The following is a 12,562-nucleotide window of genomic DNA, read 5'->3' on the forward strand; positions in this document are numbered from 1 at the left end:
GAAGCTGAGCAGTGCCAGAGTCTCCCTTCTGCTCTCAGACTGCAGTTCGTTAGGGAAGGGGAGAAGGAAAGGACTAACTCATCTTACTTGAAAACTGGCAATATGCTAACTGCTCTAGTTCCTTTCTACCATTAAAACAGCCCTGGGGTGTAGGTGCTATTTCAAACCGCATTTTATAGGTGGGGAAGCAAAGAAGTGAACTGATTTTGCTGAAGGTTGCAGGGTTAGTTAATGGGACAAAGCTAGGATTCAAGGCCTGTTCTTTCTGCCTCCAGAGCTTGGGTCTTTCCCACACATAAGCTGCCACCACCAAATGAGAGAGGCACCTATTCTCAGGTGGATGCCTGAAGCAACCATACGTAGGTAAAAACTGCTGTTTGAGTTTTAACCCTGCTATTCTGGCTTCGGCACTCGCCTACTTGCTTAAACAATAGGGTAGCTGCCTCAGCTTCCAGATTGAGACCTGGAGGCTAAAGCAATTTTCCTGTGCCTGTGGACCAGGACCACAGGAGATTGATTCCCACTGACTCAGTGGCTTCAGGAGTTGAAACTATAGATAACCTTTAGAGATTAACCGCTCAGCTCTGTTTCTGTACTATCTGCTATCGCAAGATAGGGCCACATTCCAACGTCCAACAGGATGTGGCTGGGAACAACCCTGCGGGCTGTTCCCAGCCTTTGGAATTTAGAACAAAGGAAAATTTTTGTGGTTTAGACATTTAAAAGGACTGCCTACACCTGGAACGGCGTGGTCCTGAATGTGGACTCCACCTGCATGTGGTGCTCTCGCGGCCGTCCTGGCCAGTTCAATAAATCCTCGCCTGCTTTTTTAATCAATTAGCAACCCCCGGTGGTCTTATTTTTGACTCCAGGATTCGACCCCACAACAATGCCCAGGGATAACCTTAGCAGAAAGCGTCCTCTCTTCTTCGATCTGTGCCCATTCTGTGCCCATCCACATTTCACTTCAAAGCCGTCCGTCCTCAGTGGGGCTCTAGACTAAATGATCCGCTCTGTCACTCCTTCAACACGTATTTATGGTATCAAGCTCTTCCTATTTCCTAGGTCTCCCTGGGTTTTGAGAATACTATGGTGAATATGTTTCAGGGAGGGTCTCAGGACCCATTAGGAGAGCTTCTTAGGGACTTCAGTAATATAGGAGTTGGAGAAGGATCCCCAAGTGAGTGACATTAACATGAGACCTGAAGAAAGGGGAGGAAGTAGGGAGATGAAGTGCTGAGGGTGGGAGTAGAGGGAGTAATATGTTCTAGGAAGAGCAACTACAAGTGCAAAGATCCTGAGGCAAGATGGAATTTGGGTCGGGACTGGTTTGGCTCAGTGGATAGAGCGTCGGTCTGCGGACTGAAAGGTCCCAGGTTTGATTCTGGTCAGGGGCATGTACATTGGTTGATGGCACATCCCTGATGGGGGTTGTGCAGGAGGCAGCTGGTCGATGTATCTTTCTTATCGATGTTTCTAACTCTCTATCTCTCTCCTTTCCTCTCTGTGAAAAATCAATAAAATATATTAAAAGAAAAAAAAAAGATGGAACTTGAAAGTTCTAGGAATAGAAAGAAAAAAAAAGAAAAAAAAAAGCCAGAATGGTTGGAAAATGTGTGAGATGAGTGAGGATTTTAAATATATTTTTCATTGATTTTTTTTTTTTTGAGAGAGAGAGGAGGGAGAGGGAGAGAGAGAAACATCCATGTGAGAGTGAAACATTAACTAGCTGCCTCCTGCATGACCCCTAATAGGGATTGTGCCTGCAATCATGGGCATGTGCCCTGACTGGATTCGAACTGGCAACTTTTCAATGCACGGACAACTCCCAACCAAGTGAGCTACACTGGCTAGGGAAGGATTTTGAATTTTATTCTGAGTGCAATGGGATACCATTTTAAGGATCTAAGTAGGAAATTAGTTTAAGATCATGCCAGTTACTGGGTAAAGAATGGGTAACAAATGGATATGATGCCATGGTAATAACCTGGTTTTTATTTAACAGGAAGGGGGAAAGGGGAAATCCATTTATTCAGCTTAGCCATAAAGCTGCATTTAACATTCTCCAAGTCTGTTCCCTTCTGATTGCTGGGGGAAGGGACTGAACAAAGGTAACTTAGACGCATGCCCAGTAAAGGTCTGAGTTACAAGGAAGGCGCTTGCCTGTCAATCATACCTGGAAACAGGTAATTGGCCAGGACAGGCATGGCCACTGCAAGCTGGAGAAACCTAAATATTTAAACTTCTGAACAAAGAAGCAAGCTCTCTCTCTCTCTCTTCTCTCTGCCACAGATGGAACGGAAGCAGATATACCAGTTAGGAAGCTGTTGCAGGTTGTGGAAGAAAAACATTATAAGCCCATCTGTAAAAAAAAAAAAAAAATTTTTATTGATTTCAGAGAGAGAGAGATAGAAACAGCAATGATAAGAGAGAAACATTGATTAGCTGCCTCCTGCATGTCACACACTTGGGATTGAGCCACAACCTGGGTATGTGCTCTGACTGGGAATCAAACCGTGACCTCCTGGCTCATAGGTCAATGCTCAACCATTGAGCCACACTGGCCTGACTCTTTTTTTGAAAAGATGGAACCAAGACCAAGTAAAGATCAAGTTTTCCTGCCAATGTCATCCAGCTCATTGCTGCTGACAGGGGACAACACCCACATCTTCTAACTCCCAGTGCAGTTTCCTTCCACATGTGGCCCTGCCTAAAGAGAACATGGTCTCCTCCCGGATGCCGGAAAGAGTCTGTTGCTCCTGTCTCGTGGAGTCTTGAATGGTTACTGTTTATATCTTCTTTTTTCTTCTTCACTGTTTTCATCTTTGAAGGTAAAAGAAGTTCCAGGACCCCGTTATCCACCTCCAACACTCCTGTGATTCTTTCCAGTCTGAATTCCACAGGCATCACAGAGTTCCAAACACTGTCACTAATACTGACGCAGGGTCTTAGAGAGGAATCCGCTGACCACATTGATGGATTAAGTGGACATGCACAGCCAATAGGCTGGCTAACAGGAGAGGAATGAGAGAAAATATCCTGACAGAAGTTTGCTATTTATTTATTTTTGCTCATTTTTCTTTTTTTATTGAATTTATTGGGGTGACATTGGTTAATAAAATTATGTAGGTTCCAGGTGTACAATTCTATAATACCTGCATATTGTATTGTGTGCTCACCATAAATTGTACATTTTAAAATGGTTAAAATGATTAAGTTTGTTTTTTTATAAATACATTTTATTGACTTTTTACAGAGAGGAAGAGAGAGGGATAGAGAATAAGAAACATCGATGAGAGAGAATCATTGGTCAGCTGCCACCTGCACCCCCCACACTGGGATGTGCCCACAACCAAGGTACATGCCCTTGACCGGAATCAAACCCAGGACCTTTCAGTCCGCAGGCCGACACCCTATCCACTGAGCCAAACCGGTTTTGGCTAAAATGTTAAGTTTTTGAGTGTTACAACAGTAAAAAGATTATATCAATTGACATAAGTAAATCAGCAATTCAACTTATCGATACTATGTATTTTTTTCTAGATGATTAAAAAATATTTTTATTTGGAAATAACTATAGGCACATAAGATATTGCAAAAATAGTAAGAGATCCCATGTACCCATCAAACAATTTATCTCTCTCTCTTTTTAACCCCCCTGAGGATATTTTTCATTGATATTAGAGAGAGGAAGGGGGAGACACACACACACACACACACACACACACACACACACAGAGAGAGCGAGAGAAAGAGCAAGAGAGACATTGATTTAGTCGGTTGCCTCTCATATATTCTGTAACTGAGGATTGAACTCGGTATGTGCCTGACCAAGAATCAAACCCCCAACATTTTTGGTACTGATGCTGTTTCTCTTAATGGGAGCATCTTACCATATACCGTGTTTTCCCCAAAATAAGACATTCTCCGAAAATAAGACCTAGCACATGGAAAGATAAGACATCCCCTGAAAATAAGAACTAGCGCAACTTTGGGAGAAAAAATCAATACAAGACACTGTCTTATTTTCGGGGTAACAGAGTAGTACCAATATTACATTTTCAAACCAGGAAATTGACACCAGTACAATATAATTAACTGGATGACAGACCTTACTCAAATTTTTTGGTGAATTGTTTTAAAATCTATACAATACCCAGGCTAGGCTTGAATTAAGGGGTGAGAGTGGAGAGGAAGAGGATGCAGTTTGGAGACAGAAAAATGGATTTGACCCCACCAGTGTTGTGCAGGGGCTGAGCATCAACTCATATATGAGGAGATTGCTGGTTCAGTTCTGCCCAGGCCTGTGCCTGGGTTGCAGGCTCGATCCCTAACGGCAGGTATTCAGGAGGCTGACAATCAATGTTTCTATTTCTCTCTCCCTGTCCCTTCCTCTTTCTGGAGTCAATAAAAACATGCATTAAAAAATGTATCTGGAAATCATAGGAGAGGGAGAAGTCAAGGATAACACATGGCCTTCTGTCTTCAGCAACCGAGTGAATGGTGAGACCATCTAGAGCACATGTGTCAAACACAAGGCCCGCGGGCCAAATCCGTCCCGCCAGGCCTTGCAATGTGGCCCGCACCGTGCTGTCATCACTGCACTCCGCTGCGTTTCCATCACAATGACAGTTTATGACTGTTCAGTAAACCATTCGGCCCGCGATTTAGGCTGGATTTTAGATTTTGGCCCCTTCTCTGATTGAGTTCGACACCCCTAATCTAGAGAAAGAGAAATCTTGGGAAAGAATTGGTTTAAAGGGAAAAATCTGAATTCAGTCTCAGGCTTGTTCAGTGTGAGAAGTCTCTGGGACATCTTAGTGGAAGTCCAATAGCTGAAGGAGATAGGGTTTAGAGGAGAGGAGAGGAGAGGAGAGGAGAGGAGAGGAGAGGAGAGGAGAGGATTCTGAGCTGGTTCCACAATTGGAGAGGGGTATTACACAAGAACAGGATTTAAATTCCCTCTCAACCCTGTTCCTGTATCCCATAAACGTTTATGATATGGCTCTAAGTTTTAGGGATGCAGAAGTAAAGAAGACAAAGTTGGTCCCTGCCTGCATGGCTTTCACAGTCAGTGTGGGCAGCTGTGTGTTACAGACAGGGCAGGCTAAAGGGGGAGTCACAATGTGCACTTTGTGATGGGACCTGTGGTATAAATGGGTGGCAGATGGACCCCACTGAGAGCCAAGCTTGCCTCCTGCAGAGAGGGTACAGGATACACCATATGTTACCTTTCTGCTCTTGCACATTATATCCCAGGCCCAGTTAGAGTCCTACCTGAGGTGAGCAAATGGATAAGGAGGCAGAAGATGAGGGTTTGGGAGGAAGTATGGTATGGAGGACTGAGGAGCCATAGAAGCCAAGGGGACGGAGGCCTGGAGGGGACAGAGGCCATTTGTGATCATCCTTTGCCCCTGTCCCAGGTGGAGGAGCCAGCTTACTGCCTGCCCATGGAAGCCATCGCCTAAGCCAGACATGAAGTGCATGTGGCAGATTTGTGTCCTATGGGTCTTCTGGGTGCTCATCTTGTGCCTGATGGTTCCCTGCCTGGATCAGAAACCTGACTCGGCACCCCGGGAAAAAGTGATGCACTTGGCACCGCGACGTGGCAGCTGCCTTTGGTTTAGGTTCAGGAAGCACGGCTGCCCACCTGGGACCCTCAACGACTCCCTCTGCCATCGCCCCGTCCGAGGACAGAGCTGGTTTGATGCATGCTATGCGAGGACGATGGGGTACCTGGTGGGGACAACAGCGTTCATGGCCCCTGATTCTGTGCTCTGGTGGTTGGCCAGTGGTTAACGCTGGGCCTAACCCTGCCCCTGTCCTTCCCAGGCCTAGCCCATCTCCCACTTTCAGGCCCAAACCCCTATCTTGGCCCTGGTTTAGTTGCACCTTTCATCTTCAGAGCCTCAGCCCCTGAGCTCTGCATGGCGCTCTCACCCACCTGGGGCTGCTTTCCTTCCACTGGGAGCTGAAACCCGGGTCCTAGCCCTCACCCTCCTCCCTCCGGCTGTTTCCAGGGCATGAACTCGACAAGCGAGCTGGGCAAAATGTGGGAGAAGCTGTTCAAGGTGATTCTCAGGCCCTCTGTGAGCCATAGCCATCTGTACTGCAGGACCTGCGTGCTGGTGGGGAACTCCAAGATCCTGCCGGCCTCTGGCGTCAGCAACAACGCCACCCGGCACACCTCGGCCTTCGGGTGGGTGCTGAGGAGAGGGCAGGGGCAGGGAGGCCCAGGCCTGCCCCCGGAGTTCTGCCAGTTTCTGTTCTCCTCCTCAGGATGAGCCAGGGACCCATTCAGAGCTTCAAGACGGTAGGGAACCAAACCAGGGGACGCCCCATCTGCCGAAGGAGTGTGGGGGAGCAGGGCTACTGGAGACAGCTGCTTCTGCTGGTCCTGAAGCTGTCTGGGCTGGCGTGGACCTCAGATGCTCTGAGCCAGGAGGTGACGGTCTGGGCACTCAGACAATCCTAGCACGGAGGCGCGGGGAGGTGCCGCAGGGTAACCTACGGAGGCAGCTGCAGGCCATGCCCAGGCCTCAGGAGCTGCTGAGGCTCCCCACCTCCTACTTCTTTCTTAGATTTTGGAAGAAGATCTCATTCCCTAGAGGAATGGAACATAGCACAGACCAGGTAGGGGGTGAGAGGGAGAGAGCTATGGCTTGGGCTGCTGTGGGAAGGGCCCCAGGGAGGCAGGCCCCCCCCACCTTCTCCCCCAGGTCCTGGTGATCAGCTCCAACTTCCTCATACAACCAGGGCAATAGGCCCGTAACCAGGGCCAGTACCCACCCCTAGGGGCTCATGGCTCTCTGTGCCTCGTCCATTGTGACCGGGTTCAGTGTCATATCCCTTCCTCACTTAAAACTTTTTGCCCCTATTACTTCAGCACAGAGCCTGACATTTCCTGCCTGGCTTTCAAGACCCTGCATGGTCTGATTCCTTCCCTCCTCTCTCCCAGGCTCACACACTGGGCTTCTTGGCATTCCCCCAAACACACCAGCCGCCTCGTACCTTCTCACACACTGCTCCCCCTCCCCGGAGTGCCCTTCTCCTGTCTTCCTGGGGGATTCCTCCTCTTCCTCCCATCTGAGGAGGAGCAGCCAGTTGAGGCTCTCTTTTCTGGACTCCGGGGTCACTGTGTGTGTTCCTTGGAGAAGGTGAACTCCATGCTCCTCCCAGCTCCAGGAGGCAGCCTGTCACATTCGATGTTGAATAAGGGGAAGTGGGACAAGGACAGTCTACTAACACATATATTCATCTCTCATTCACCAGGATGTCCACTTTGGATTTTTATCAGAGAAGCGAGGAAAACGGGAGAAAGTTAATCAGAATATGCCTAGCACAGAAGCAGAAATGGAAGTCACCAGCAACAACTAATGCCTTCAGAGTCCACACAAGTCCTAGCCCTTTGGCCCTGAAAGCAGGGGAATCTTAAGACTGTAGCAGCAACAGCAGAGTGACGAGGACCTCCAGGGGTGAAGGGCGAGAGGAAATTGTGTGGACATCGGTCGGGCACTGAATAAAACCCTGGTCTGATTTTCTTACCTGCGAGGACAGTGTCAGGAGAGGAATGGCCAGACTCGACTCACGGATCTCAGGGGACTTTCTGTGCCTGAGCCCCGGATCACGCAGATTGTATGATTGAGACCCAACCTCACGCAGAGTGCAAGCCCACATGGAGTTCTTGGGGCGAAGCTCTTTTCCCATGAGATGAAAGAGATGAGCCTCCGTGTGAATTTTTTCTAGCTCAGCTTTTCACTGAAGGTTCAGCTCTTTGAGTTTTGTCCCAATTCTCTGCCTCCCCTGTGCTCGGCGTCCTCTGGAACGCCTACAGCCATTCAGGTAGCTCAAGCACTCCCTGTGCTGTTTTTCATTTCTCTTTTCATTTCTGGCATCTGGGGACTTCCTGTTTTTCTTTCTCTGCTCTCTGCTCAGCATTTAGAATAGTTTCTATAAAAAACTCTGTCTCTGTCTCTCTCTCTCTGTCTCTCTCTCTCTCTCTGTCTCTCTCTCTCTCTCTCTCTCTCTCTCTCTCTCTCTCTCTCTCTCTCTCTCTCTCTCTCTCTCTCTCTCTCTCCCTCTCTCTCTCTCCTTCATATATGTATTGTATATAAAACATATACATATATGAAGGATAGACAGACAATAGGAATAGTAAATAGTTGCTTCTGGGGCGGGGGGAAGAGACTGGGTAGGTAGAAAACTAGGGAGGGATGGATTGTTTCTTTTCATATATTTTTGTACCCTTTGGCCTGTATGCCATATTATACATATTCAAAAATAAATACAATTTAAAAAACTTAATACTATGTTTTGACCAGCAGTTCTGAATTTTTGTAGCAGGAGAGTATTTATTTATGTAGTTTAGACTTTTTAAAATTGAATTTATCGGGTGACATAGGTTAATTAAACCACACAGGTTTCAATGTACAACTCTACAATACATCATCTGCATACTGCATCTTGCATTCACCACCCAAAGTCAAGTCTTTCTCCGCCACCATTTATCCCTTCTTTGCCCTCTTCCCTCTCCATCCAACCCTTTTCCCTCTGGCTCTCACTATTCGGTTGTCTGTGTTTGTTTTTGTGTGTGTGTATTTTCTTTCTTTTTTTTTTTAATTTATATTTTATTGATTTTTTACAGAGAGGAAGGGAGAAGGATAGAAAGTCAGAAACATCGATGAGAGAGAAACATCGATCAGCTGCCTCCTGCACACCCTCCACTGGGGATGTGCCCGCAACCAAGGTACATGCCCTTGACCGGAATTGAAACTGGGACCCTTCAATCCGCAGGCTGACGCTCTATACACTGAGCCAAACCGGTTTCGGCTGTTTGTGTGTTTTCTTTTCTTTCTTTTTAAAAAAATATATTTTATTGAATTTTTTACAGAGAGGAAGGGAGAGAGAGAGAACTAGAAACGTCCATGAGAGAGAAGCATCAACCAGCTGCCTCTTGCACATCCCCTACCGGGGATGTGCCCACAACCAATGTACATGCCCTTGACCGAAATCGAACCTGGGACCTTTCAGTCCGCAGACCAACGCTCTACCACTGAACCAAACCGGTTTCGGCGTGTGTGTTTTTTCTTAATCCTTTCACTTTTTTCACCCAATCCTCCAATGCCCTTCCCTCTTATAGCTGTCAGTCTGTTCTTTGTGTCTATGTGTAGTCAGAGAGTTTTTAGATATCTTTAATTCATTATTTTGCTAGAACTAGAGTCAAAACTAAGTCTTCATAGCTCTCCTGCAGTTCCATGAACTGGGTGAGTATGTGATAAGGCCAGCAGATCATTGCCTTGTTGCTGTGGAAAACAGTTTGGCAATTCCATATGAGCCAGCAATTCCACTCTTAAGTAGATACCCAAGAGAAATGAAAGCATATGTCTACACAAAAACCTGTACACACATGTTTATAGCAGCATTATTCACAATAGCCAAAAGGTAGACACTACACAAATGTCTATCAGTGGATGAATGGGTAAACAAATTATGGTTTATCTATACAATGGGATATTATTCAGTTATTAAAGGGAGCAGAGTTTTAATACATGCTACAACTTGCAAGAACTTCAAGAACATTATGCTTAGTGAAGGAAGTCAGGCACAAAAAAACAATTTTTATATGATCTATCCAGAAAAGGCAAATATATAGACATAGCAGATTAGTGGTTATCAGAGGCTGAGGCAAGAGAGAATGGTGAGTGATTATTTGATAAGTACAGGGTGCTTTTGAAAAGTCTTGAGTAGAGAGATCTGGTAGCCACACAACACATGAGTACACCAAATTGTACACTTAAATGACTCATTGTATGTTATGTGAATTTCACTTTAAAAAAAGCAGTTGCACACAAATACACGTAATAATTACAACTATAACATTAAAAGCATACAAAATTAAATAATACATTGTTTAGATATATATACACTGAGTGGCCAGACTTTTATGATCTCTGTATGCATAATAATCTGGCCACTCAGTGTATATCCTATATAATAAAAGGCTGGCAGAACCCCACCCATGCACGAATTCATGCACCAGGCCTCTAATATATACTGAGTGGCCAGCACACCCCCTAGTGGGGATTAGCATGCAACCCGGGCATGTGCCCTTGACCTGAATCTAACCCAGGACCCTTTAGTCCGTAGGGTGATATTCTATCCTGAGCCAAACCAGCTAGGGCTCTATTTAATTTTTAAATCATGTGCATGCAATTGTTTCATTTTAAATTAAATGAAAAGAAAATATACCAAAAAAGTTTTGTTGGATAGATATTTAAAAGGTTTTTGTATAATTCTTTCCTCAAGCAGGGCCAAAGGCTCTTCCTTTCCCCTCTCTACTTCATGCTTCACAACCCTGCACTGGGAATAGAAGTCACCCTCTCAAATCATTCCTGGTACATATTCTTGCCCTTTTCATTTCTGTCTCCATTACACTTGATTTCCAAGTCCTGTTGGTGTAGGCTGTCTTAGCCACAAAGTCTCCGTACAGGAACTCCATGTGACTTGTGTGGTGGAGTCCTTGACAAAACTGGACTGGCATGAAGGACCCCATTGGGCATCAACCCTTTCTCAAGAGAGGTCACAGGACAAACCAGATGCCACCCCTCCCCTCCTCTCGGCCTCTTCAGAAGAGCACCCTGTACAACTTAGCAGGTAGCTGTGGAGACGAGAGGAGACATGTTGGGAGGAGAAGTGATGAAGAGGGTTGAGGAAGTGAGGGAGGCTGCCAGGGCAAAGGGTGGAGTCTGTGACCATAGCTTCCTACTTTTCCCAGTGCTTGGTGCTTGAGTCAGCCTGCCACTCGCCCTGTGCCTTCTCCTTTGGGACAGGAACAAAGCCTTTATGGTAGTTTTTAGGTTTGTCGACTGCCTTGATGTTCACGTATGGGCAATGTTTCTGCTCTTTGGTCAGAAGGGTCTACTGGGAACAATGCTAGGTAGTACAATGCCCAGGACCTGTATACCCATCGTATCCAATCAGCTTGACAAACACTTTGGAAGGGCCGTCAGCCCCCTCTTTCTCCAAATGTTCGGTGACACTTCCCCTGACCTCATCCTGAGTGGCCAGTGAGTCTCTTCCGGGCATCCAGGCCATTCTCCGAGTGCCTATGTCCAGGCTCTGTCTCCCCTGGAGATGAGCTGCTCCTCTGAGTGCCTATTGTGGAGCTTTGTGACACACAGGTTTAGTGAGTGTTTGCCAAATGAGTGTAAAGCTGGATTAGGGGCAGGGAGCAGCAGCCAGCCCATGCTTTCCATCCATCCACAAGGCTTTGCTATTTGAGGTTGGGCAGACAAGCTGAAGAGGTGGGCCCTTACTCAGGGAAGACAGTTACATCCAAAGGCATGACTTGTTGAGTCCTAAGGCAATAGCAAAAGGTGAGAAAACCAGCCAGCTCAAAAGTGAGACTACTCTTGGCCTTAGATTCTTGGATCTGACTGATGGGGCTAGAATATTCAGATACAGGAGAGATGATGACAGGAAACAAGATAGGAGGTGCAGGCATTGAATAAAAGCCTTCCCTGATTCCTTCACCTTAACAATAGTAGCCATTAAAGAAGAATCAAATCTGAATACTAATTCTCCCCCCTCCCTGCCTCACACAAAGGACCATGTGCTGGGAATAGGGAGCATCTGGGCTCAGAGGGATGCCTTCCAGCCTTAGCAGACTCCCATCTCTCCATGGACCCCTGACCCATCCAGCTTTTCACCTCCAAGCCTTCCAGTGTTGTCAAGCTTCAGGCCTTATGAAGGCTTATCAGCAGCGGGTGGTGTTGGCAACAAAGGACTGAGAGAAAAGAGGTCATACTGTGTACTCTGTGACAGGCTGCCGAGGTAAGCGAACTGAGTGAGATCAGCAGGACAAGGGAGCGCAGTCCTTCCTCCTCTGGAGAAGCCTCACTGCCTGTCCTCGCTTCCTCCAGGCTCTAGGCAAACTAGTTCCAGAAGGATACAGGGAGTAAATCCTAAGGCCCAGGGCCCCAGGGCCCTGAGACCCCATGTTCCTGTTCTTCCTCCTCCCTTGCCCACTTTCTAAGTGTGGGGAGCAGAGCTGAGCCTACACCCTCCCCGCTGCTCCCCAGGGTCACACAGAGGCATCTCGTTTTGTGGAGCACTCTGACAGCCCCTGCCCACCCCTGCTCTTTAGGACCTGCATTTACATGGAGCTCAGCTACTCCTTTCCTTGCTCTGGGATTGAGTAGGCGGTTATCAGGTCCAAAAGGAGGAAGTGAGGTATTGTGGTGGTGGGTGGGGGGAGCTGGAAGTGTCATCTGTCCTAAGCCCAAACTAAACCCATCAGCTGCCTGATAAGGGAACTGTCTCACGGGCTGAGATGAGGTTTGCATGCAAAGTCTTAGGCTGACAGTTGCCTGGCTGCTTTTGTGGGTGAGGTATCCCCACCTCCACAAGAACTTTTGGAGATTCTGCTGCTGGCCCCCAAGCTAGAGAGGCTCTTGGGCTGCTTATAAGGCACCACATTTGCATAACCTGCCTTCACCAGCAGGGTTTTACCAAAGCTTCCGAATGGGCTCAGAAGCTCCTGATGGAGTTGGAGACCCCTGTA

At 47.0% G+C, this 12,562-nt stretch overlaps 1 protein-coding gene across 1 annotated transcript; it reads left to right on the plus strand.

Annotated features, from left to right (window-relative positions):
• Positions 1 to 5,107: 5,107 nt before the first annotated feature.
• CUNH20orf173 (chromosome unknown C20orf173 homolog) lies at positions 5,108 to 7,366 on the plus strand. The gene is made up of 4 exons (XM_045574515.1): positions 5,108 to 5,787; positions 6,021 to 6,199; positions 6,280 to 6,633; positions 7,273 to 7,366. Exons 1-3 carry the CDS (start codon positions 5,476 to 5,478, stop codon positions 6,473 to 6,475), a joined length of 687 nt encoding a protein of 228 aa, XP_045430471.1. The 5' UTR covers positions 5,108 to 5,475; the 3' UTR covers positions 6,476 to 6,633; positions 7,273 to 7,366.
• The last annotated feature ends 5,196 nt before the right edge of the window (positions 7,367 to 12,562 follow it).

This window comes from Pipistrellus kuhlii, unplaced genomic scaffold (genome assembly GCF_014108245.1).
Source record: "Pipistrellus kuhlii isolate mPipKuh1 unplaced genomic scaffold, mPipKuh1.p scaffold_m20_p_6, whole genome shotgun sequence".
In the NCBI taxonomy this organism is placed as follows: domain Eukaryota; kingdom Metazoa; phylum Chordata; class Mammalia; order Chiroptera; family Vespertilionidae; genus Pipistrellus; species Pipistrellus kuhlii.

What these genes read in the sequence shown, in the direction of transcription:
- CUNH20orf173 (XM_045574515.1), top strand. Translation starts at nt 5,476, where the DNA reads ATGAAGTGCATGTGGCAGATTTGTGTCCTATGGGTCTTCTGGGTGCTC. An exon ending in ATTCTGTGCTCTGGTGGTTG is followed by an intron (nt 5,788 to 6,020) that starts GCCAGTGGTTAA and finishes GGCTGTTTCCAG; the next exon opens with GGCATGAACTCGACAAGCGA. An exon ending in CGGCACACCTCGGCCTTCGG is followed by an intron (nt 6,200 to 6,279) that starts GTGGGTGCTGAG and finishes TCTCCTCCTCAG; the next exon opens with GATGAGCCAGGGACCCATTC.